Below are 26,425 nucleotides of genomic sequence, written 5' to 3' on the forward strand. Positions count from 1 at the left end.
TAGCTTATCCATTTGTATTCGTATTAATATTGAATGTGATGTAGAATTTCATTTTCCGTATTAATGTAAAGTTAAATAGTTTTCAAAAAAGTTAAAACAAATACTGAATTTAGTAAAAAATAAAAATAATGGGAATATTATTCCTAACGAGGACCTCGCTCAAAGTGATGTTACAATAATAACTGATCAAAATACTAGAGTACCACTTCAAGCAAGCATTGACTATAACATTATTATTATTTTTTACCTAGAATTTCGTCTTTATATCTATAAGTTTGGACACTTTATAGTTTTGATGACTGAAAGTCACAACCATCTCTTTACTAGGGAAGTCAGAGAAAAAAAACTGTGACGTACGTACACACCCGTCATTGTACTAGGAAGTTCGAAAATAAAAGAAACAGTGTCCTTTTGTTTTTATTTTATGGTATTTGTAGGTTGTTTGTTGAGTATAAACATTAAGAATGTTTGGTACAAAATAATTGTTTTTGGTGGCGGATGTACTGAACTTACATTGTTCAAAGGATTTTTGTTTGACGTTTGATCAGAACCATCGTTGTACTTCGGTAAAGTTGGTAATTTTGACGTCGGATATACACAACCGACTTTGTACTAGGGACGGGTATTCCAAGTGCGTCTTTATTCGATATTAAAATGTATAACTGTATTATGTATGTGACTTTGTTGGTGTACCTAATAAAAAAATAAATAAATAAAAAATGTGCCTACGCAAAACACAATGTAATTTTTCCATACAAAAAATCAAAATAATAATAATTATTAATATCCCGTAGCTAATCTTAAATTTTCCAGCTTTTAAGCTAAGATAGAAAAAGCACAAACTATAAACAATAAAAAAAATAAAAGACTTTATTAAACACGCAGCAAAAACATAAAAGTAATAAAATAAAAGAAAAAAGTGTGATAAAAGGCTGGTTTAAATCGGGACACCATGTTTCATGTCTCGATTAAAACTGAGAAATGCTTGATTTTTGCCTAGGCATATGCCTACATGAATAAACTGGTTAGGGGGCGTCCATAAATTACGTGAGACTTTTAGGGGGGAGAGGGGGTCAACGAAAACCTCACTAAATCTCACGTGGGGGAGAGGGGGGGTCTCGGAAAATATCACGTAATTTTTCCCGCAAGAAATAGAGTAAAATTGCCAGAAAACTGGGTTTTGAAGTAAAAAAAAAATGTTTTTTTTATGATGATAATGACAATTTATTCCAAACCGTCTAAATCAAATTAAACTAAAAATGCCTCCATCTGCATTTGTAAACACTAAAGATGCAGAATAGATGTCGAAATTAAGAAAATTCGAAATTAAAAATAAACGTCATCGGCATCGCTATTGCGTAAAAAATTGGCCAAGTGCGTGTCGTGCCACGCGCAGTGTAGGGTTCCGTAGTTGTCTGTCGTTACCACAATATATTTCAGAAGCAAGCAATTACTTCATCTAAAGTCACTTTTCATATTTTCTTCTAAGGAATTTTTACTGGTTAAAAAATTGTCAAATGACTATTACTTTTAAACTAAGTACTGTATCTTAACCGTTATAGTTTTCCTTGAAAAAATTCATCCCCACTTTACATGCAGGGGAGCTACCCTAGAAAAAAATTTTTTTTCAAAATTTTATTTTACCGTTTTGTCGGCGTGATTAATATACATACCCTCACAAAATTACAGCTCCCCAGTGCCAATAGTTTCCAAGCGAAACCTCGGACAGACAGACAGACATATCGAAACTATAAGGGTTCCTTGTCAGGACTACGGAACCCTAAATAATGACATTACATACGTATGAAAATATTATGTACCTATTCGTAGTTAAAGTAACCGACTTTTAGTAAATTTTTTAACTATTAGTTTACATTTTATTAATATTTAACCATTAGTAGCAAAATTTAACAATTAGTTATTTTAACTATGAATCAAAAAACTGGTCCTAGGTTGAAGCAATTGCTTGTCTTACTAAACGACTGGAAGCTACGGAACCCTGCACTGCGCGTGGCACGACACTGGGTTACTGATTTTTTCATATAAAAAATCTAATAGACTCGAAGCATAGACATTGCAAAATAGGCATTTTATTAAATATCACGTGAGATTAGGGGGGTGGGGGAGGGGGTCAGGCAAAATCTCACCAAATCTCACCAAGGGGGGCGGGGGGGTTGAAAAAGGGCCAAAATTGTCTCACGTAATTTATGGACGCCCCCTTACAAATGACGTGTTATCCCTTACAAGGATGTCCACTTCGATGGCTCCTACGTATAAGGGCGAAACTGCCGCTTACGCCTTTTTCCAATTATTTAAGCAATGATTTCATTTTGCTCTAATCTATAACGTCAGTAAGAAAAAAATTTTTTTTTCCATTGAAACAAAATAAAATTTTAGGTAAATAGGCGTATGTGCAAAACTACGCCACGTATAAAGCCCAATCATACGATTCGTCAATCTATACGAGTAGTTGCTTACATAAATATATATTTTTTATAATCCAAATCTTAAATAAAGCCATGAAAATATTTAGCAAATTGTTTTATTTATAAATTATGACACATTATATAGTTATTTAATTTTAAGCGTTAAGAGTCGCATCTCAAACTAATTTGAAAATTATAAATAACTTGAAAAAATCGAACTGCCTAAGGCATCGTGGGTTCAATTCCCGCCTTAGGAAGTTCGAATTTTTCAAGTTATTTATAATTTTTAAAAATATGACACATTATGTTAAAAGACCTTGTAGCGTTGCAGTTTTGGCTGTTTTCACAAATTGATTTTCTTACTGGATATTTGGATTTAGGATACTACTAGCGACATCTATTGGCGTGATTTTGAACTAATTTGCAATAGATGGCGCTTTTTGCTCAGTCAATTCAAATATATTTTATTGAAACATTTCCTAATGTTTTTGTTTTGATTATTCTATTTTTAATAGAATATTTTCAGTGTTCAGGAGATTGTTTTCATCATGGTTTTTATTAGTATTTGCTTTTTATCTAAGCGGCGAAACGAAACGTTTCGCGATGTCAATGCGAGTCATTGTCACTGTCAGTTGAGCTGTCAAATCACTTTGGAATTTTGGTCGTTCGTGCGCAACCGCAATTTTATTATTTTCGGGGATGTAATCCCCTGTGTTTCAAATCGTGTGTTGCAGAATGCATCCACGATAATTTCTTAATATAATTTAAAATAATCACACATGAGGTAAGTTCCCGTCGGAGAATTTATTTATTTTTCGTGATTGATATTTTTCGTATTCCAGTACGTGGTATTTCATGTGATCGTTTCTTTCAGAAATTCCCTAAATTCTATTCGGATGAGGGTATTGGGTTGCTGAGGGCTGCGAGCGAAGCTCAAATTAGTGAACAGCCTTCGTAAGTATTTCTTTCCCATTGCGGGTTTTTTCATAACCTAATGCCACGTTCCACATGTGATGCTGACACTCGTATTTTTCGTTTCAGATGCGGGATTTCATATTTCATATTTTACATTTTATAATTTAAACATAATATTTTGATGATATTTCATATATTTTAATTTCTCTTCATTTCGTATGAAATATTTGTCCTTTCTAAACTGCTGATCTCTTCGCATTTCCTCCTTGTCATCAAACCTCTGTCTCTGCAAGAGTTTGAACGCTTACCTGTCGAAGAGATGCAAGAGCTTCATCTGGCACTGCGCGCTTGAGGCCGTGGAGGACGCTGCTTGGAGCCTAAAAGTGTGCGAGACCCGTTGGACCCCGGAAGAAGAGAGGAACGTTCAGGGTAACGGCTTATAACCGCATGGCTTCCAAGGTACCCACTTTTCCATCCTTCAAGTAGGAGTCTTTCCGACCTGATATCGTGCAGTTATCTTAACTATTAGAGTCTTTTAATATTTAGGCTGAGTTTTAAGAAATTTGTAGTGGCAATAATATTCACCAAACCGAACCTAATTAACGACCCTGAATCCCTTGAGATTGGCACTATCTATTACAGTAGTTATAATATCGTAACTGTCAACTGTATTCAAGCTTACGAGACAAAAATAAATTGTGTCAATTGAGAGGGAGCTGTTTTATTTACATTTTTTTAATCTCATACAAGGAACGGTAACTCTTATAAATTTCTGCAAGCCGGACAACCTCTTTTTCACGTGCAGACAATTCACCATCTTCTCAGTCTGCACCGGTGGCGGTTCAATTCCAGTCACCAAGCCGCCAGGAAAAATCCTTTCTTGCAGTGGCGCCCCTCTTTGGTGTTTATTATTGCCATCCTTTTTATGAAGTTTATGGGTGGAAAGCCAATAAAAGAAGCAACTTTGTGTGCTGACTATCCGTTCATACACTTCTATTTTGTTGTTAAATATTTTTTATTAGGGAATCTCTCATGTGTGTGCTGTTGTTTGTCTTGTTTTTTTTTGTAATTTATTTTATTTGTGATGCCCACATAATTTTTTTTAGGTTGTCAACTTTTTACATATTATTATGTTAACCATTATAACAGAGCGTACTACTCTATATGAGGTTAGTTTACATGATGTTAGGTTACATTTCTTTTGTGTTGCAACTCTTATTTTGTATGTTATGTTGGGACAAGTAAGTAACATTTTTTTTGTTAGGTTATATTTATTTTATACCTACACTGCTTTTGGGCTTTATAGCTTATAACTTTTAGTTACTTACTTTAATTATTTTGTTTTTACATACAAGACAAACACAGTTTAATTTTAATTTTAGTGTTTATTTATTTGTACTCATATTAAGTAAGTACATAATGTATTTTAAAGTACCTACCCGGATATTTTGTTACATAATGTTAACTGATAACTTCAATATTGTTTATGTACTATGTTGCCTAGTACACATTATTTTGTATAACATAATGTTAGCATATTATTATAACTCTTGTTGGGAATTAATTAATTTAATTTGGCTAAATTTTGATTACTTAAGGCAGATATACCTATTAGTTATTTAGGCATTATACTGCAGTGTATTATAAGGTTTGGTACTTAATGTTATTACTGGCTAGTGAGTTGTTTGTGGGTACACTTACTAACTTGTTTATTGTTATACGGGAATAACTTAATTGATTTATTATTTGGGTTTTGATAACAATTAAAAGTTGTTAATTTTAGTAAAGTGCCATTCTCTTAAATTTGTATAAATAATAATTAATTTTCAACTAACTTTTGGAAAGTATTTTTGCCACATAGTTTTTTTTTTTTTTTTTTCAAAAATAATTTTATTAAGCTACCTTCTTTAAGGAAGATTTTTTTAAATTATAGTTTTGCCAAGGTTCTCAGTCGTAGGACTTTGGATTTTTTTTTCTGTGTAGGTAGGTACTTTGCTTTGGTAACTAACTTGAGTTTAGTTTTTAGTTAGTTTTTTTTTTTGGACACAATCGTATGGTGTAATGTTTTTCTGTTGGGAATTTAATAGATTCTTTTATAGCAAAATTTTTTTATGGACACAATCGAGTTGTCGGGTATCTGCTACAGTTTTGCCTCGGTGCTTTATCTGTAACTTAAAGTTCAGATTTTTTTTCCAGAGATTTTATCTCTGTGTTTTTGTTTTGTTTTGTGTGAGTGCTATGTATCTCCTATATACATGCCTCGTTTGTTTTGTCTTTTCCAGGGATGACATCATGTGCTTTTATGCACTATTCCCTGTGTTTTATGTTTTGTTGCGATGACGTCCAATTTATATTGTGGCCAGCGACGTTTTTGTTCTGTGGTTTTTAACCCAGACATTTTTTCTAGGGATGACATGTGTTGAAATATACACTTTCCCTAGGGCCCACTGGATGGCTATTCCAGAAAATATGTTAGTAATGGCCGAAATAGCCTTACAACGTTACTGGGGATTCGAGTACCACTGGTTCACAGTTGGGACTCTATGGGGAATTTTGAATGCAGGTGGCAAGCAGTATAATTTGAAACTGATGCTTACAGGTATGAAAGAGAGGTATGAAAGATGACTGTATGTTAGTGTTGGGTTATGCTCAGACAGCAGAGATTGTTTTAGGTTTGAAGAACATCAGTCCTGGTAGTTGGTTTTCATCTGGTTTGTTTTGCTTAGTGAAAAGTCAGTTTGTTTTTGTTCCTGTTATGTCAGCATACCCTACAACTCGTTGTTTGTTTTCTAGATTTTTTTTTTCAGTTGAAGTTTCTGCTGGAATGTTTTCTTTTTGAGGTCTTTCTGCGTTTAGACACATTTTTTTTTCTTTTTCAGTTTGTAGTTCGCTGAGGGCAGCTCAGATTCTTTCTCCGTGCGAATGTCTAGGGGGGAGGGTATTGTAGCGTTGCAGTTTTGGCTGTTTTCACAAATTGATTTTCTTACTGGATATTTGGATTTAGGATACTACTAGCGACATCTATTGGCGTGATTTTGAACTAATTTGCAATAGATGGCGCTTTTTGCTCAGTCAATTCAAATATATTTTATTGAAACATTTCCTAATGTTTTTGTTTTGATTATTCTATTTTTTAATAGAATATTTTCAGTGTTCAGGAGATTGTTTTCATCATGGTTTTTATTAGTATTTGCTTTTTATCTAAGCGGCGAAACGAAACGTTTCGCGATGTCAATGCGAGTCATTGTCACTGTCAGTTGAGCTGTCAAATCACTTTGGAATTTTGGTCGATCGTGCGCAACCGCAATTTTATTATTTTCGGGGATGTAATCCCCTGTGTTTCAAATCGTGTGTTGCAGAATGCATCCACGATAATTTCTTAATATAATTTAAAATAATCACACATGAGGTAAGTTCCCGTCGGAGAATTTATTTATTTTTCGTGATTGATATTTTTCGTATTCCAGTACGTGGTATTTCATGTGATCGTTTCTTTCAGAAATTCCCTAAATTCTATTCGGATGAGGGTATTGGGTTGCTGAGGGCTGCGAGCGAAGCTCAAATTAGTGAACAGCCTTCGTAAGTATTTCTTTCCCATTGCGGGTTTTTTCATAACCTAATGCCACGTTCCACATGTGATGCTGACACTCGTATTTTTCGTTTCAGATGCGGGATTTCATATTTCATATTTTACATTTTATAATTTAAACATAATATTTTGATGATATTTCATATATTTTAATTTCTCTTCATTTCGTATGAAATATTTGTCCTTTCTAAACTGCTGATCTCTTCGCATTTCCTCCTTGTCATCAAACCTCTGTCTCTGCAAGAGTTTGAACGCTTACCTGTCGAAGAGATGCAAGAGCTTCATCTGGCACTGCGCGCTTGAGGCCGTGGAGGACGCTGCTTGGAGCCTAAAAGTGTGCGAGACCCGTTGGACCCCGGAAGAAGAGAGGAACGTTCAGGGTAACGGCTTATAACCGCATGGCTTCCAAGGTACCCACTTTTCCATCCTTCAAGTAGGAGTCTTTCCGACCTGACATCGTGCAGTTATCTTAACTATTAGAGTCTTTTAATATTTAGGCTGAGTTTTAAGAAATTTGTAGTGGCAATAATATTCACCAAACCGAACCTATTTAACGACCCTGAATCCCTTGAGGTTGGCACTATCTATTACAGTGGTTATAATATCTTAATTGTTAACTGTATATGAGCATACGAGATAAAAATAAATTGTGTCAATTGAGAGGGAGCTGTTTTATTTACATTTTTTAATTTCATACAAGGAACGGTAACTTTTATAAATTTCTGCAAGCCGGACAACCTCTTTTTCACGTGCAGACAATTCACCATCTTCTCCGTCTGCACCGGTGGCGGTTCAATTCCAGTCACCAAGCCGCCAGGAAAAAATCCTTTCTTGCAACCTAACTAAATCTCGAGCACAGTATATGGGCGTATTTGCGTTAAAACGTAATAACGATACATTAAACAACTTTTTCTAACTGATTTATTATTGATATAGCACATGATAACAATTAAAATAATTACATGCATAACTAAAGAGAGTAATCGCTTAAAATATTATATTTACATTGTCATTTAAGTCTCTTTACGTTGAACAATATACATGAAATTATAGAAATGTGACGACGTAAAAGGGCAATGCGTAAAATCTCAAAATATATAACAAAAATATAAAAATTGATAACGGCAGTAGCAAAAGCATTACATGTTAAGGCTAAATGTGAAATTTCATTAAATTCGTTTTAGTAGGTCAGAAGATATGACCCAAAAATATGGTTCTGGCCACTAAAATGGCTCTCCTGTAAAATTTACTTTTTTCACTTACGCCAGTATACGTAAGAGCCATCGACTTATTACACGTCACCCTGTAAGTATAGGTATGCTTAGAAAGTTTTTCGTTTAAGTTAAATATACTTATTTTTTTTTTCATATCTAAGTAGGACTTACACCGTCAAATCAATGCCCCCTTTAGCCTTTCGAGCAGATCCCAACATTATTCAAAAAAACCGGCCAAGTGCGAGTCGGACTCGCACACCGAGGGTTCCGCCGTATAAACGTAGCGGTTTACAATTTATGACGTATTAAATCAAATTACTTACTAGATATCGTAGTAGTCTTTAAGTTTTGAATCCGTTGCGAGTAGTGGCGAATTTCAAAATATGCGGCGTTTTGAATTTTTGCGTTGATTTAGAATTTTTCACAGTTTAGAGGCAATTAGATTTTAGAAGGTGTTTGATATGAATTTCAACTTTAATGTTTCTACGCGTTCATGTGAAAAAGGGTAGGTAGTAAGTTTATTTATTTATTTATTTATTTATATTAGGAAGACCAGGGTTTACATAATTGATTATTTTACAGTTAATAACACTTGATAACCACTTATAGGTCCCCACAGATAGAATTGTGGTGGATATTTAAAGAAATTATAAAAACAGATAAAATTTATACGATACACGATACACCTAATGTTGTAATAAAGAGATAGTAATTTTACCATATTAGAGTTCCCGTTACCTCATATTTATAATAAACAACATGATAAAAAAAAAAAAAAAAACTTACATGAGTAGTAAATGAATTGGGAACTCTAGCACAAGCAAAACAGTGTTCAATCCGAACGCTCGCCGCAGGCTCGCTTCGTCGCTTCGCTCCTCGCCGCGGCTCGCTTCGTCGGATTGAACCCTGTTTGGCTTGTGCTAGTGTTCCCAATTCAGAATAAAGGACTCACCTGGTATCCAAGTGTCGAGCGCCGGTAATAAGCTATCGCATGCCGATCACCACCAACACCATTAAATAAAACCACACGCGAATGTTATTCTAACATATTAATTTTACACTTTTTCGATATCGGTTGCAATTTATAATTGACTTTCTAAGGATTTTCTTTGCTGGAGTTCGTTAAGCATCTATTGAATGACTACCATCAGTTCTAGAGGTTATTTTTTCTAAACCTGAGCAAGCTAGGTAAACCTCTGTTGAAAGTGATGGAGCAACTTTCAAAGGACTAAACACGACCAATCCACCAGTTCAGGAGACTGTTTTTTCTTAACCTGAGCAAGCTAGGTACAGCCTCGTCCAAATTAGTGGAGAAGTATGCTAGACAGTCAATTGAATTTCTAAGGATTTTCTTTGGTGGAGTTCGAACTTATCAAGCATCTACTGAATGACTACCATCAGTTCTAGAGGTTATTTTTTCTAAACCTGAGCAAGCTAGGTAAACCTCTGTTGAAAGTGACGGAGTTATCTTTCAAGCCGACAAGAACCGAATGCTTTTTATGATCCTTAGCAGATTTGTATACCTAACCACCAGTTTTTAGAGATTGTTTTTTCTAAACCTGAGCAAGCTAGGTAAATCTCTGTTAAAAGTGGTGGAGATATTTTTAAAGCTGACAATTACAATGACAGTGCATAGACCCAACAAACAAAATCAATAGTAGTCTACAAAAATGTATTTAAGTAGGAAGGTCTACTTACCCGAAAATAAAAATTAAAACGATCCGAATTTAAAAGCGTCAGAAAACTTGGTGCACTCAAAAATCATGATTTTAATAACACGAAGCGTTACCTACCTACTAGATTTAGTTTTAATTTAAACTATAATATTTTACTATTAATTCAAGTATGTTCACAACAATAAATCGAACGAACCGATGTTTACGCGGCGGAGTGCGAGGTTCACTTGCGAAAGCTAACAGTATGAACCATGATGACTAGGGTGGGTTCACATGATTGCAATAGTGACTATTTTTATTAATATGTAACTCCATTATTGTTTATTACGAATGGCTCAAAAGGAATAATGTTCTTGTTAATTAAAATTGTTCGAAAGACAATGGGATAGAGATGGGGATCTAAGATCGATTAATCGAATAATTTTTCGGGCCAATAAGATCGATTTTTTAAATCGATATGTAGCACTGGATCGATTCAGTGAATCGATATTTAACCCAGGAAAATCGAAATGCTATTTTATATAGATAAAGAATGGACTTGTTAGAAAAAAATGCAATATTATTAAATTCTCTGAACTAAAAGAACCCTGATTACACTAATTAGTGATAACTTATTTCATAATAAGTATTATTCATAAAATTCATTTATAAATTATTCATTGGAAACGCAAACTTGAAAAAAAAAAGAAAAAGAAAACGATATTTTAGGAATCGATCTTTTAGACCTCGATATTTTGTGAATCGATACATCAGGTTTCGATTCCAAACGATTTAAAAAATCGATCTTTTTCGGAAAGAATCGCCATCCCTACAATGGGATACATTTGGAAATATGACATCACTTTTATTATAATACACATTTTGATGGAACATCTTCACAGACAAATAATATGATCGATAAAATAATAATAAACCTATTATATCTGATTCAACCACATTTTAGTTACCTAAAAACTAAACACATATTCAAACATCGCATTTGTTACATGTAAACCCACCTTTATCTCTATCGCAAGAAATTAATTTGAATCGGTATCAAATGACATCCTGCACATAGGTATTGTAACTGCGCAGCTTTGCGCGCAAGCACATGACACGTTCTCACACTATTTTGCTATGTCGGCGTTTCGGCTACCTACAATGTTATGAGAATATCAAGACTTATGTGTCCATCATAAGATGAACTCTTATTATTTCAGCTGTTGGCTTTGTACGGGTCAGCTTACATTGGAAATGTTCTTAGAGCTTGAATCTATGTATCATTCTGTGCAATGAATATCTTATAGGGTTAGTGGTTTAAGGGTATAGCGGATTCGATTCCCAGTCGGTAAAACTGGGATACTTTATTTTAATAACTCTGATTATGATGATACAACTAAAGCAAATGATTTTTATGTAGATTTACCTATAATATATTTATTTACGTGATCTGAAGAAATATCAACCTACATTTTAATGGTGTAGATGATTATCCTCAAGAATTAATCTTGCACACTTACTTACTTATTTTTATACATATAATGTTATGAAATATCATGGTTAGGTAATTAGTTTATCTCCAACATACAATACGTGTATTTTTTAAATAATGTTGAATAGTGAAGCTACTTTGATACTGAGTTTAACTACCACTCCTAATGCGCTACTAGTTCAGTAAATGTGTTAGGGTTGTTCCGCTGGTGAAAGTGAAAGTATCTATATTTACAGATGTATGTGATAGTAATATTTGTATTTTCATTGAGATTTCAAAGTTAGTTCTGATATTACACCCAGGCTTTATTCGTTTTTGTAATTGTATGATTAGACATAAATATTTAGATGTTTAATGTCAATAACTGCACCACTCCATCGTAAATTAATTTAAAATAAGTATACATAATACAGCACATGCCTCTTTGCTCGTAATGGAATCAACATAATATAAACACAATCTTGCAAAACATTATGGGATTATGGGTGACAGCCCTAATAATAACGAACGTGATTCGTGCTGTTTTAGATGCTACAAAAATCAGTCTACAGTAAAAATGAAATTTGATCATTATGTTATTTTCCCATGAACATAGAAATGCAAGCAGTGCATTTACACACATTTCCAACATGTGTGTTTTACGTGCTTCTTTTGCTTGTGTGTCATCATGAAATTAAGTATAAATAAGTTTCATGAAGTCTTTCCATCAATCGAGTCTCCTCTGTTGACGAACACTCAAGTAGTGCCTAACTGCTCATCGTGCTCCTCGTGCTCATCGTGCTTCTCGTGCTCCTCGTGCTGCTTACTCACTTCGCAAAATGTTCGTAAGTTTCCTTTGTGATTATTAAGTGATTAGATAGTTATTTGTTGTATTGCACTAAGTTTTTTGTTATGTAGTTGACATGGATTTGAAATGGGTTCGATTCCCGCCGGCACAAAAACTCGATTCTAGTTCAGCTTATAGTCATGATTTCTGTCTAACTAAGAATTAGTGTTGTACTCAATAAAGATTAAAACCAAAAAGTAACAAAAAAAAATGTTTTTAGGTCACAATCAGATAATAAACGGGTGGCATCCTGGGACTCTGAGTCTGAGCCCTCGGACTTCGGAGAACAGCCTCCACCACAGTAAGTAAATACCTATACTATCTTTATTACTACACAGTACATACTATAATTTCAAATGCTCAGGAAGTGTTTGTAGGAAAGTAACAGTTAGGATCTGAGATAATGATTACAAGTACCTAGTATGCCTTTCTATAAGTATAGTAATTTTTGTGGGTTGTGTATTTTTAATGTCACATCTAATTGTGATATAACATTGGAAATTACGATTGTTAATCATTTATTTTGTATTTAAATTGCAGACCCGCAAAGAAGGCGAAAAAATCAGCCAAGGCGGGAACACCTTCGGCCACCTCTAAATCAAAGAAAAAGGTGGCATCCTGGGACTCTGAGTCTGAGCCCTCGGACTTCGAAGAACAGCCTCCACCACAGTAAGTAAATACCTATACTATCTTTATTACTACACATTACATACTATAATTTCAAATGCTCAGGAAGTGGTTGTAGGAAAGTAACAGGATCTGAGATAATGATTACAAGTACCTAGTATGCCTTTCTATAAGTATAGTAATTTTTGTGGGTTGTGTATTTTTAATGTCACATCTAATTGTGTTATAACATTGGAAATTACGATTGTTAATAATTTATTTTGTATTTAAATTGCAGACCCGCAAAGAAGGCGAAAAAATCAGCCAAGGCGGAAACACCTTCGGCCACCTCTAAATCAAAGAAAAAGACGTCCACTAGGTATGTATTAAATTTTTTTTAAATATTCATTTGTCGGCCGTTTGGTGTAGTGGTTCGGAACGGACTACTATTCCGGAGGTAGCGGGTTCGATTCCCGCACAGTACAAACATTTGTGTGCATGAACATAATTGTTTGTATTGGACTGGGTGTTTTCTATGTATAATAAGATAAGTATGTATTTACAAAAAAGTATTTAAGTATGTTTATATCCGTTGTCTAGTACCCATAGTACAAGCTTTGCTTAGTTTGGGACTAGAAGCGCAGTGTAAAATGTCTAAGGATATTTATTATTATTATTATTATTTGACATACATTTCAAACTGTGGGTCCTATATTGTTTTCCTGAACTTATTATAATTTAAACTTTGATTATTTCAGTGGCACAACCAAGTCTGCGAAATCGCTTTCGAGCGAATTATTCGGCGACGACTCCGACGGACCGTGCCCCGAGCCAGTCCCGAAAGCGTCGCCGCTGTGGTCGTCCCTGGCCCGCAGAGTCGCTGATGGCGTGACGCGCCAGGTCGAGCTGGTCGAAGAGGGGGAGATCTTCTTCGATGTCAAGGTGTTTAACACCTGCGACATCATCGACCTGGATCCTCGTCAGCGGGCTGAAAAGTGGACTGCACAGTTGCGCTTGAGGGTGAAGCCCAACGATCCGCTCTGGGTGCAATTAAAAAAAATTGCAAGGGACGCAAAGCGGCGGTTCCACAAGGACCCAATATTTTATAAGAACAAATAGTGAGTTTAAGTGATTTTTTTAATCTTTAGAAGTAGGTGTTTATTTTAGTTTTAAGATAATTAATTTGTAAGTTTTTAATTATACTTTTATTCAACTTATAATATTTTTGTGTGTTAATTACTTGTCTTTATCCAATTTGTCACTCTTTCAACATGGGTAAAACTATTTACTGTTCAATTTGTGAAGAGTCTGTTAAAAGTAAAGCCTTCCCAGGTCACTTGCGTAGCACTAAACATAAAAATAACTGTGCAGTACAGTTTGATACAGGCATTGAAAAAATCAGTTCAGCATTTCGGAACCGCATAGCTTCTTATCGTATACGCGCAGAGCGCGAGCGTCAAGCGGATGATGATAGCGCTGTAGCTGCTACTTGCCCAAGGCAGTTCTTGCTTAGCATTGCTTCAAAGTTGAAAAGACTTATTGACTCTGCGTTAGCTAATCATGTTAACGTGAAAATAAACTTTGAACTATTTGTTAAAGTAATTCTACCTAAAGATGATTCCATGGAAATAAAGTCATTTGCAACAGAAAATATTGCCATACATCAAAACTATATTTTTAATGATTTCTTGGAGATTGTTTCTGAAATTCTTTGTAAAAAGATAGATGAATTCCAGGAAAAGGGAAGTGGGTGGTCTCTTTTAGAAATTCAGTATCTTGAAACGAACATTAATAGGTATTCGCCTTTAAAAGGGTCATGCTATATTAAATTGCCAAAAACGATTAGTTCGAAACGGGCATGTGTAAACATAAAAAATAATGATGAATATTGTTTCGCATGGACTGTAATGGCTGCGTTGTACCCAGCAAAAAAGAATGGTTTTCGAGTGTCGTCGTATCCTCACTTCAGTACTATATTAAATTTAAGTAATATGTCCTTCCCTGTTTCATTTAAAGACATAAAGATATTTGAAAAGAATAACGAAAATATCAGTGTTAATGTCTATGGTTTGGATAGTAAAAACAATATTACGGGCCCATTATACAAAACCAAACTAAGAAAAAAGTACCATGTTAACATGCTTTTGTTGCAAGATGGTTGTAAATCGCATTATTGTCACATAAAGGATCTTCCTAAATTGATAAGAAAGCAAGTTACTAAACATCATGGGAAGATTTACTTTTGCGATGATTGCTTGCTATTTTTTAAATCAAATTTACAATATGAGAAGCATGAGTGTGGAGGGGTCACGACTGTTCTTCCAGATAAAGGGTCTGTAGTTCAGTTTAAAAATTTTCAATGTAAACAATTCATACCTTTTGTAATATACGCTGATTTCGAAACGTTGCTCCAACCATGCAACGAAACTCAAGGGCATCACACAACGAATACACAACGACATATTCCAGCTGCGTTTGCATATTACATTGTCTGTAATTATGATAGTAGCCTTAATCGTTTAGTAAGTTATCGTGGCCCTGATTGTGCATCAAAGTTTGTTGATTATTTACAGAGGGACATAAAAAAAGTTTTCAGCATCATTAAATCGGCTTCCGAGGATCCTGTGCCTATTATTTTTGACGGTGACGATTTATACAAATTTGACAGCGCGGAGTATTGTTACTTATGTTCAAATTTGTTAATTGGTGATAAAGTGAGAGATCACTGTCACTTCACAGGTACCTATAGAGGCGCCGCTCACTCGTTTTGTAATCTTAAGTTTCAAATCCCAAAATTCGTTCCAATTTTTTTTCACAATTTGTCAGGCTATGACTGCCATTTGTTCATTCGGGAGCTAAGCCGTATTCCCGGGTCCATCAAAGTAATTCCAAAAAGTAAGGAAAATTACATCTCCTTTACTAAGTTTATTCCTCTTTCAGACGATACTTTTGTTGCAGCAAGATTTGTTGATACATTTAAATTTATGGGCACCAGTTTAGAACAGTTGGCTAATAATCTTAACCATGCTGACTTCACACATTTACATAAAATTTGTCTAAATGAACATCAATTTGCATTATTGCGTAGAAAAGGTATTTATCCTTATGAATATATGTCTAACTGGACTGTTTATGATGAAACGAGCTTGCCGTCAATAGACGATTTTTATAGCAGTCTTACGGGCGAATCCATAAGTACATCTGATTACGAACATGCCCTTAAAGTCTGGAAAGCGTTTAAAATTAAAAACTTAGGAATGTATACAGATTTATACGTGAAAAGTGATGTTTTATTACTAGCTGATATATTCGAAAAGTTTCGGCTTACTTGTAAAAGTAACTATGATTTAGATCCTGCTTTCTATCTTACTGCACCAAGTCTCAGCTTTGATGCTATGCTTTTGAAAACAAATGTCAAGTTAGAACTTCTATCTGACTTAGATATAATTCGTATGATACAAAGTGGTATTCGAGGGGGTATTTGTTTGTGTTCTCAAAGATACGCAAAATCGAATAACAAATATCAGTCTGATTTTGATTCAAGTCAACCTCAAAATTATTTGATGTATTTAGATTGCAATAACCTATATGGACATGCCATGTGTAGTTACTTGCCATACGCAGATTTTAAGTTTTTGAGTAAAGAAGAGTGTAATCAGCTTGACATAGTTAATGTTCCCGACAATAGCGATTATGGGTATATTTTGGAAGTAGATATCGATTATCCTGAAAGCTTGCATGACTTGCATAACAACCTTCCATTTTGTGCACAAAATTATGTTCCACTAGGCTCAAAGCATAAGAAACTTATACCTAACTTGTTCAATAAACATAATTATGTCATTCATTATGTTCATTTAAAAATATGCATCAAACACGGATTGGTACTTAAGAAAATTCATAAAGCTATAACATTCAAGCAGAGCCCGTATTTAAAAATATACATTGATTTAAATACGGAGCTTAGACAGAAATCAACATCTGCTTTTGAGCAAGATTTTTTTAAACTGTTAAATAACAGTATTTTTGGAAAGACATTAGAAGATACAGAACGCAGAGTTGATGTAAAGCTTGTCAGTACATGGCATGATGAGCGCAATGTAACTAACAAATGTCATTCCGTCGAACAATTGATTGCCCGTCCTAATTTTCATAGTGCAACAGTGTTTGATGAAAACTTAGTTGCGATACAATTACAACGTGAGAAGGTTATTTTAAATAAGCCCATTTACATAGGGTTTTCAGTGTTAGAGTTATCAAAAAGTCACATGTATGACTTTCATTATTCTGTAATGAAAAACTTTTACAAAGAAAAAATATCTTTGTGTTACACGGACACTGATAGTTTACTATATGATATACACACAGATGATTTTTATCGAGATTTGAAAGAAAATTTCGCGATCTATTTTGATACAAGCAATTATGTTGATAACAACTGTTACAATATCATCCCAAAGAACAAAAAGGTGCCTGGATTATTTAAAGACGAATTAGGTGGACAATTATTGTTAGAGTTTGTAGGGTTACGATCAAAATTGTACAGCATAAAAACTGACAATTATGAAATCAAAAAGGCAAAAGGGGTAAAAAAACCTGTGACCAAGAAATTAAACTTTTCAGATTATGTAAAAGTTCTTTCAACAGGAACAGACCTTAGAGGCAAAAATGTGCTTTTTAAAACAATCAAGCACCAAATTTATACAAGAGAACAAAATAAAATAGCACTTTCAAAGAAAGATGACAAACGCTTTATTATGGATAATAATATCGCCACTAAGGGCCGGTTTTTTGATTCGTAGTTAACGCAACCATTGGTCATATTTTGTTACTAATGGTTAAATAACAGCAAAATGCGTTTTTTGAAAAATAGTTAGCATGACCATTAGTCAAATAATTGACAAATAGTTAAAAAATTTAACCCTCGAAATTTGGGTGGTTAGCAAGATGGCCGATGGTTAAATTTACCATCACAGCTGATTTTACTGTCAACCTTCTATTCAACGTCTATCGCGCTTTGCAACAAAAATCAGTAAATTACCTATTAGTACTATGAATTTGAATGCAGCTAGATACTTTGATATGTTGGAGTCTGAAGACTCATCAGACGATGAAGTTTATGCGGAGTATGTATTGTTGAGACGCCCAAAAATTTTTAAACCAAGACCTCCACCGTTGGAGACCTGGGATGAAGTGGATTTTGTTCAACGCTACCGGCTATCCAAAGAAACAGTGTTGTGGTTAGTCAGTGAATTAGGGAGCTACCTGAAAACACCTACTACGATGTGAGTTGTTGTAACGTAATATAAAATCAAAGTATAAAATCATTGGAGGTTGTTCATTCATATTCCTACCTTTCATTTTGTTTGTTTTAGGAACCATGCAATTAGTCCTCTGGAGCAAATCTTACTTACGTTAAGATTTTATGCTACCGGGACTATGCAACAATGCTCTGGTGATTTATTTGGGATCTCCAAATCAGCGGCATGTAAAGTGATTCACTTGGTGTCAAGAACTATTAGCACCAAATTTATTCATTTAATTGCAATGCCACAGTCCAGCGAAGAAGTAAAAGAAGTTATGGCTAAATTCTACAGCATTGCAAAATTCCCGAGTGTAGTTGGGGCAATAGACTGCACACATATACGTATTATGAGCCCAGGTAAATACTACCTACTTTATGTAAAAAAGTCTAACCATACCCTCAGACCAAAGAAACAGCTCAGTGAATCTAAAAGTACCTACCTACATTGTAGATATGTATTAAAATAATAAACCTTTAATATACTTTTTTATTTTATTTCAGGCGGTGATAATGCTGAGCTATACAGAAATAGGAAAGACATATTTTCTATAAACACTCAAGTGGTAGCTGATGCGGACCTTAAGATAAGGGATATTGTAGCAAGGTGGCCAGGTTCTGTGCATGACAGCACTATTTTTAACAACAGCAGGGTAAAAGACATGATGAGCTCCCAACAGCTAGGCAGGTGTTGTCTTTTAGGGGATCGAGGCTATGCCTTAACACGTTGAGTGCGAAACCAGGTCTATAGACCTGGTGTACGTCTCGCTTACCGTGCGGCTAAGAAAATTATAGTCTTCCTTGTCGTGCGAAAGGCATAACTTCAATTGGGTCCGGTGTAGGAAAGTGATGAATATATATCTATGATGTATTCTTAAAATAGAATCCAATGATGTACCTACCTTAATACCAGGTTTTTAGACCTGGTACCGCACGGAAGTAATAAAATGTCTTCACAATGCGAAACCAGGTCGAAGCACCTTGTACCCTGCGCACCTGGTACCGCACCTCACGCTAGCTTCGTGCAGCCAGTGTTGCCTCGCATTTGTAAGAAACGCACATGTCGACATGGCGTCAAGAGAAACGAACAAAATCAAAACTGCAAATTGATTATAATTTAATTTGCTACACGATTTATTGCTAATTTAAATAATGTTTTTCGTGACAAACATTTAAAGTTGTAACTAAATGTTATTAAATAATATGTTTTCTTTAAATATAGCTTATTTAATTATTTATGCACGTATGTCTTATTTGTAAAATATTTAGACTAAATTATTAAAACATCTTTGTTTGTTACTTTTTTAAATTTTTATTAAAACTAAATTTGAACTATCGATATTTGTATTTCACATCCCTAGAATACCCACCAGACTTCCCTACTTCAGTGCGGCACAGGGTGCATAAGCCTTGTATTTTGAATATAGCTATAATTTTTATACTAAACAAGTTATTCACGAACGCCTTCAGGTGTATGTCAATAAATGCATTATTATTAATATTCAAAAAAAAAATACACAATATCTATTAACATGAAGCCAAAAATAAAATTAATATATCTTAAATATTACAAGGTCTTTAAGCCTTGTGCCGCCACAATGTAAGTTTTAATACCAGGTTTATTGACCTTGTACCGAAGGAATGGAAAGTATTAGAAAGTTACTGCCGCAGCAAAGGTGTTAAAAAAGTATTTGCTAACACCACTTACAGATCCTCAAACTCCTGCTGAGAAATTATATAACGAAAGTCAAATCAGAACAAGAAATGTTGTCGAGCGAACTTTTGGTGTGTGGAAACGAAGATTTCCGTGCATAGGCTCACAATTAAGAGTAAAGCTTTGTAATGTTCAGCCAATAATTGTGAGCACTGCAATCCTCCATAACCTGTGTATAATGAAGAAAGAAAATTTGCCAAGAGGTGAAAATTCACTAGTACAATTAATGGAAGAAGAAAATCTGGTACTTCCAATGATCGCTGATAATGATAGGCAATATAGAAATGATCTTATCATATCATATTTCAGCCCTATGTTGAACGCTTTGGAAGATCATTAATAAAAGCTTGTAACAGAATTGTATATTGTATTGTAAAAGTATTATAGTTACTACTTGTGTGCTAACAGTGACTCATCAACTAACTACTGCATAATTCTTTTCTTTATTAGGCAATGAAAACTTTCATAATATATGTATATTTTACAAAAAACCTGTGTGCTTATTTTGTTTCCTTATAACCAAATTTTAGGTAATGGAAAGTGAGTAAACGTTTATAAATCAGAAAACATACAAAGTTACAATTTCAACGTACATATAAATATTATAATAATGCAAGGAAATAATAAAAATAGAAATTGAATAAAAAAAAAACAAGTTTTATGCAGGACTCAATTTATTTAATTCTAATTTTGCTTTTTCGATATCATATCTACATTTTTGTAACATAAGCTCGTACATCTCTTTTTTATATTTGATTTCGAGCTCATGGAGCTCTTGCTTATGCTTCATATTCATTTCATGCTCTTCTTTGGCATATTTAGCCAAATTTAGGTCTCTTAATTCTTTCTTTTTTAGAAAATCCATTTTCTTTTCAGTGTGCATAATTATCTTTTTTCTAGTCTCTGATGGAGTAATATTAAATGCAGGTTTTCTTTTTTGTTCCGAAGCTGAAACAAAAATAAAATAAATTAGTTTACCTACTACACTACTACTACTACCTTCCTATTTCGAGCAAATTTCAGTGAAAACTACCAAATCTATGTAAAACCACTTATGTACCTGGAATTATTATGCAAATAAAGAAATTTAATTTGATTTCATACATTAATTATAAATGCATTCTTGAATTTCAATTTGCTATAATAGACTGGAGGAGTAGTTCTTGAGTTTATTCATTACACACATACCAAAATACAAAATTTAGTACAACATAATTATTAACTTACACAATTCTTTGGAAACAGGTTTTCGCAGCATGGCCTTCGGTGTGGATGTATCAAATCCATTGGAGAATACTGAAACAATCATAAGGCTGTTAAATTATATGTATACAATATAATATAATGAAAACAACATCAAAATATATTTTTTTTACCAATATTGTTGGGTACATTTTCCTTTAATAAACATTCTTCAGACTCACAGAACTCACTATTCAAATCCATTTGGTTATCTTGAGTGTTGCCTGTAAGTATTAATTAAAGAAGTTATAAATTAACAACCTATATAACTGTGTCATTAAATTTTTTGTATCTATATGTAATAATAACGAATTATTTATGAATACTTACAGTTTTCCACTAATGACTCTTGTGACAAATCTAAATAAACTGTAGTGTCTATGTCAACAGCTGTCATCACATTTTTAGTATCTGTAAAAAAAATCAAATTATTAGCATACAAAAAATTTTATTAATCCTTCGACTGCGTAGCCAGACATATTATGTTGCCTCAGTTTGACAGTTTTTATATTCCACAGTTTAATTCAAAAAGTTTAGGCATACAATAAGGAATGATGGCATATTGATTTATGTACCTATTTATAATATTTTTAATTTGCATGTCTATCCCAGACAAAACATGTTAGACTTGAAAATTTGTATTACAATGTTTCTGAGCAAATAAATGATTTTTATTATTATACTTTCACTTAACTTTAGCATCACTGTCGTAAATTGCTGGAAGGCCAGATATAGATTCCCCCATAATTGAATTTATCCATTCAGTTGCTTCTGATGGCTTTGGAGGAGGTGGTCCACCTCCAGTTTGCTTTATGCCTTTTCTTTCTGCAGCAATTTCCTAAAAAATGTACAAACATTTCGATTACTTACACTGTACCTACAGACAAAAATACTGTAAAAAATAAACTAACCTTTCTTGCAGTTTTTTTCATGTTATTATATTTCTGCTGCAACTGATTAATTGTTCTAAACTTTGTTGCATCAGAATTGAATTCTTCTGCCAACAATTTCCAAGCAGCATCTTTTTGGATATTGCTGGTATGATCCGTTTTTTTACACGTAATTACAGAGTGATCTTTCAGAAGCATCATTAGTTTCGAAATTTCTTCATTTGAGAAATTAGAGCTGCGGTCTCTAACAACAAAAAATAAGTTTTAGTACTCGCGTCGGTCGATCTTAATAGACACAGGAAAGAAATATGTATAAAGTTGAATATCTACTTACTTGTTAGATTTTTTAGACATTTTGTCATTTATTTGCATTTGCTATAAATTCGATAATTTGTTGTTTACTTTGCAGACTTTGACTGACAGTAATGTCTGTCTTCTTCTTTTTTCAATTCAGGCTTCGTGCGTTTTATTGCACTTGTGGCCAGTGACAAGAAAATAATTATATTTAATTTGAAGTGACGTAACACAGATTTCTTTTATTTAAATATATTGATGTATGTTCACGAACAGTTAATAGTTAACTAATAATTAATTCACTATAATATTCGATTTAATACACATTTTAGAAAATCAATCGAAATTGATAACAAAACGCATAAGTTTCCCGCCAAGAAGTTTCTGTCCCCAACTGTCAGTGTTGCCACATTAAAAAAAAAGTCCTAAATAATATTATTTGACATTCGTGGAAAAACCTTGTATTATTAATGGCAATATTTTAACTAATTGTTAAATTTGACTATAGTTAAAATTGGACTCAAAAAACGATCAGAGACGTAACTGGTTGGTTTAGCATTTAACTATAGTCAGAATAACAAATGGTTATTTGGCTTTTAACTATCCATGAAAAAACCGGCCCTTAGTCGTGGGGACATTATTCTATAACTTTTTGATGCTGTATGCTTATTTATTAGTACCTACTTTATTTGTTAGTTTTATCATAGTTATGGATAGATAAGGATTGTTAGATAAATATCGCGTTAGAATATTAGTAATATAAATAGAAGTAAGTTTTAGTTATGTATTGTAGATAAACATTTTTGTCCTATTTTGTAAATAATGTAATAGGCAATGATATTAAAGAACTATAGATATGTTACGTTCATAGAAATTACGATTTTAATCCGTGCCGAGCTATTCCAAATTGCACACATTGACAAATGTAACTGATAAGTGAAACAAAAGATACGAAATAGCACGCAAATGAAAGAGATAGCTATAGTTTTAACGATTCTGCACTAACTAATCTATGTCCGCAGCGCACGCATCCTTATCGCTCTAACGTCAAAACAAGATCGCTTTCTCTTTCTTAACTTGAACATGGCGCATGGCGTCTTGATTGTTTGCATAAATAATTGAAAATATAAATACTAAATAATTTTGCATAATCACATGTGGTAAGAGATCCCTTGTATTTTGTTTACTTTAGAGTCATAATTGGTACACTTTCGAAACACACACGATGGCATTTTTTATTTATTTTGGTAAGAACACAGGAACTTACGGTATGGTACGCACGCGATTGCGCACGACGTAAGCCACACGAAGACTAAACACAAGACGTCCCAATTGGGACGTATTTGAGTATTCACAACGCGAACGCTTATAACATATCTGCTTTTGTTTTTATATAATATCATTGGTAATAGGTATATGGGTGACAATTATTAATAAATTACATTTCAGTATTCTCATGTTTCATTGCATACCTTTTTCTTATTTAGTTTCTTGTTAAATGCAAGTTCTGACTTGTTTCAATTTGTGCTAAATAGATCACATTTTTTATCGTTTCTGAACATCGATCAGATTGCATACATGGAAACATGCACGCTTGCTTGATACAAGTTTCAACAGGTTTTTGTTCACACTAAGTCTCGCACCTGAGATAGGTCAGATTGCAGTTGCATGTCAGCACAATGTTTACGCTATGTCCTATTAAATTGCTCAAAGTGAGAGTCATTACCACATCGATATTCACAGCGAGCAGTCATCTTAAGTTTTTGTTACAAATAATAATTCAAGATGTCGTCCACGTTAGTAAACGTTGGTAGTCCTTATTGGACTCCGATTTATTTTGCTGAAGATTGTCACCCGTTACCAAACTTGCCGGCACAAGAAAATATTAAGAAGAAAAGAGGAATTTCAAAATCCAGGAAGAGTGCACAGAATTTGGACAAGAAGTTGAAGATGGCGTCAACATCTTTCGTTAAAGTGAAGCATGAAAAAGAAGGACGACAGCTCATAAAAATAAAGATTTTTGACTTGACTACTTCTCCGGAGGCGATCGAGGATGATTCAAGAGACGGAGATGTAATCACTAGTGCTCAATACATTGTGACAAGTGTGGTGGACAATATCCTTCATGAAACGGAGGAACTTGTATCAAAAATATCTCGGAAACTTGGAGGAAGTGAATATTAGTTTTGTGATTTCTATTTTTGTTTTTTCTTATTATCTTAAAAGTAAAATGTTAGTTTTAGATATGGGCTACTATGTAAATGATAATTATAATTATTGTGTAATATATTTGTAAGTAAATAAAAGTTTGTAACTAGGTAATTATTATAATAAAAATAAAACATATTTACCTCAATCTTGGGTTTTCATTTTACTGTGTAGATATTTTTGCATTTTAAGTTATAAGGTTCTTGTTAATATTTTTAAGGGATGAGTATCTACAATTAATTGTAATAAACCTCAGATCCTTAAAATGCAACAATTTCTAAGATGTTAAAAAAATAAAAAAGTTATTTGAATCATTAATATTTATTAATTAGAAAATATTTATAATCACAATATTAAATTAACATAAAAACTATTATTAAACTACATACAATTTTAAATCTACATTAACATTTTATTTAATTTTTCTTTTTAAATTAATTCACAGTAATCTTTTTCTGTACACACCATTTTCTTATACACACAACATTTTTTAAAGCACAATATTGTGAATTAGTATGAGTAAAACAGTTATAACACTTAAAATTCATACAGTACATTTCACTCAGGGTATTTAAATTAGGAATACCCTTATTGCTTATATCTGTAACATAATTATGGCCACACAATTCCTGCATCCATTTTACTTTTTCTTCACCCTTTACAATTATATGATAGTCTTTTAAAAAATGTTTTACTATTCTTTTAAATTCTCTATAGTCTATAAGACCTTCCCGCCAAAGGAGGTGTCTGTGTTTTTCAAGCCAACAAACCATTTTCTTTTCTTTGTATGTTAAAGCAGAAAAGGGATACGGTGGTTTTACTAAAAAAACTTGGGTATTGTGTTCCGTAGCTGTAGCCAATTCTTTTACAATAAAATCATTATGCATATTTTTGAATCCTTGTAAATCCACATAAATAATTTCTCTGCTCATGATACCTTTTTTATAATATTACTTAGGGGTTTATACTCAAATATACAGTCATTTAATATCAAACAATAAGCCGCAGTCTGATCAGGTATTTCTTGATCGCTTTCTATTTCAACTCTCACGTCTATGGAACCTTTTAACGTTTCGTGTTGTCGAGAACAGTCAATCACAAATAACGGAGCAATATCTTTAAACTTTTTGAGAGACAACAAAGGCTCGGCACGACGTCCGTAATATGACTGTTGAAACCTTGAATATTGCTCATATAATAAAGCATACCTATCGCTTGAAAAACTGACGTTTAAACTTTCGTAGGGATAATACAAAGAATTTAAATAAACTTTTACATCGCGTATATTACAATGGTCAAATTCTGACATGGACTTTTCTGGTTTATGCTTGCGGGCAGTTTGTAACGCAATAATAACAAATCGAGGCTTGTCGATTTGCGAAGATGTTTTGATTGACCATGTGTGTTTACGTGTCTTAGGTAGCAGAGGATATTCATACAAATCCCAATTTCTAAATGCTAGCGTTATAGAACGATCTTTCTCTAAATGTTTCAATAAATTAATTCTTTCCCGATCAGAAACTTTGACGTGAGGGACTCTCCAAACAATTTTATCTATTAATATGTCATCTACAACTTCGTCATTCTTCAACTGTACAGCATTGAGATTCGTATTACTTCTTAGTAACACTAATTCATGTTTACAGTTTAAAATGATTTTTTCATAATCTTCAGCGAATCCTAAAATTTTATTCAAAGGTATAGAAACCGAAAACGCACCATCATGAACATCTATACCGGTATCTGACCAACCCCAAACTCTTGCAGTTTGAGATTCATTTTCATTTAACGAAAGATACGATTTAATGGTCGTCGTAATACCAGCGTTTTTAATCTTATCGATTTCTATTCCATTCAATTCATAGCGAATGTCTTGAAATAGGAACAACACAGGATTGTTCACAAAATGTATGCTAGATACTTTTTCTTTAGTAGTTAATTTAACTACATTTGCTTTGCCTTCAATACGACGGTCCCTACGTACAATTCAGTATCTACCAGTTCCGTGATTTGCCGTTTTTGTTTGCAAAACCTTCAGAGCACCCAAAAGTT

General features: G+C 33.5%; 2 protein-coding genes and 2 long non-coding RNA genes across 4 annotated transcripts; 3 read left to right on the forward strand and 1 right to left on the reverse strand.

The window, feature by feature from the left end:
- Window positions 1–3,099: 3,099 nt before the first annotated feature.
- LOC135087369 (uncharacterized) lies at window positions 3,100–4,283 on the forward strand. Its single transcript, XR_010260777.1, has 3 exons — window positions 3,100–3,210; window positions 3,301–3,380; window positions 3,468–4,283. It is a non-coding gene; the product is annotated as an uncharacterized LOC135087369 (long non-coding RNA).
- A 1,096-nt stretch (window positions 4,284–5,379) lies between these two features.
- LOC135087343 (uncharacterized) lies at window positions 5,380–7,592 on the forward strand. Its single transcript, XR_010260753.1, has 3 exons — window positions 5,380–6,750; window positions 6,841–6,920; window positions 7,008–7,592. It is a non-coding gene; the product is annotated as an uncharacterized LOC135087343 (long non-coding RNA).
- Window positions 7,593–17,775: 10,183 nt separating this feature from the next.
- LOC135087322 (putative nuclease HARBI1) lies at window positions 17,776–20,079 on the forward strand. Its single transcript, XM_063982120.1, has 4 exons — window positions 17,776–18,008; window positions 18,099–18,385; window positions 18,530–18,709; window positions 19,736–20,079. Exons 1-4 carry the CDS (start codon window positions 17,776–17,778, stop codon window positions 20,077–20,079), a joined length of 1,044 nt encoding a protein of 347 aa, XP_063838190.1.
- Window positions 20,080–20,397: 318 nt separating this feature from the next.
- Window positions 20,398–21,388, reverse strand: LOC135087323 (uncharacterized). Its single transcript, XM_063982121.1, has 4 exons — window positions 21,312–21,388; window positions 21,116–21,205; window positions 20,967–21,035; window positions 20,398–20,687 (listed from the first exon to the last, which is right to left on the reverse strand). The coding sequence occupies exons 1-4, from the start codon at window positions 21,376–21,378 to the stop codon at window positions 20,398–20,400; spliced, it is 516 nt and encodes a 171-aa protein (XP_063838191.1). The 5' UTR covers window positions 21,379–21,388.
- Between the last annotated feature and the right edge of the window lie 5,037 nt (window positions 21,389–26,425).

Source organism: Ostrinia nubilalis (genome assembly GCF_963855985.1).
Source record: "Ostrinia nubilalis chromosome W unlocalized genomic scaffold, ilOstNubi1.1 SUPER_W_unloc_1, whole genome shotgun sequence".
In the NCBI taxonomy this organism is placed as follows: Eukaryota; Metazoa; Arthropoda; class Insecta; order Lepidoptera; family Crambidae; genus Ostrinia; species Ostrinia nubilalis.

Excerpts from the sequence above, each read along its gene's own strand:
- LOC135087322 (XM_063982120.1), top strand. The coding sequence starts at position 17,776 with ATGAATTTGAATGCAGCTAGATACTTTGATATGTTGGAGTCTGAAGAC. Across the intron at positions 18,009-18,098 it reads CTGAAAACACCTACTACGAT|GAACCATGCAATTAGTCCTC; the intron begins GTGAGTTGTTGT and ends TGTTTGTTTTAG. Across the intron at positions 18,386-18,529 it reads TATACGTATTATGAGCCCAG|GCGGTGATAATGCTGAGCTA; the intron begins GTAAATACTACC and ends ATTTTATTTCAG.
- LOC135087323 (XM_063982121.1), bottom strand. The coding sequence starts at position 21,378 with ATGACAGCTGTTGACATAGACACTACAGTTTATTTAGATTTGTCACAA. Across the intron at positions 21,036-21,115 it reads AAATGTACCCAACAATATTG|TATTCTCCAATGGATTTGAT; the intron begins GTAAAAAAAATA and ends TGATTGTTTCAG. Across the intron at positions 20,688-20,966 it reads ACCTGTTTCCAAAGAATTGT|CTTCGGAACAAAAAAGAAAA; the intron begins GTAAGTTAATAA and ends TTTTTGTTTCAG.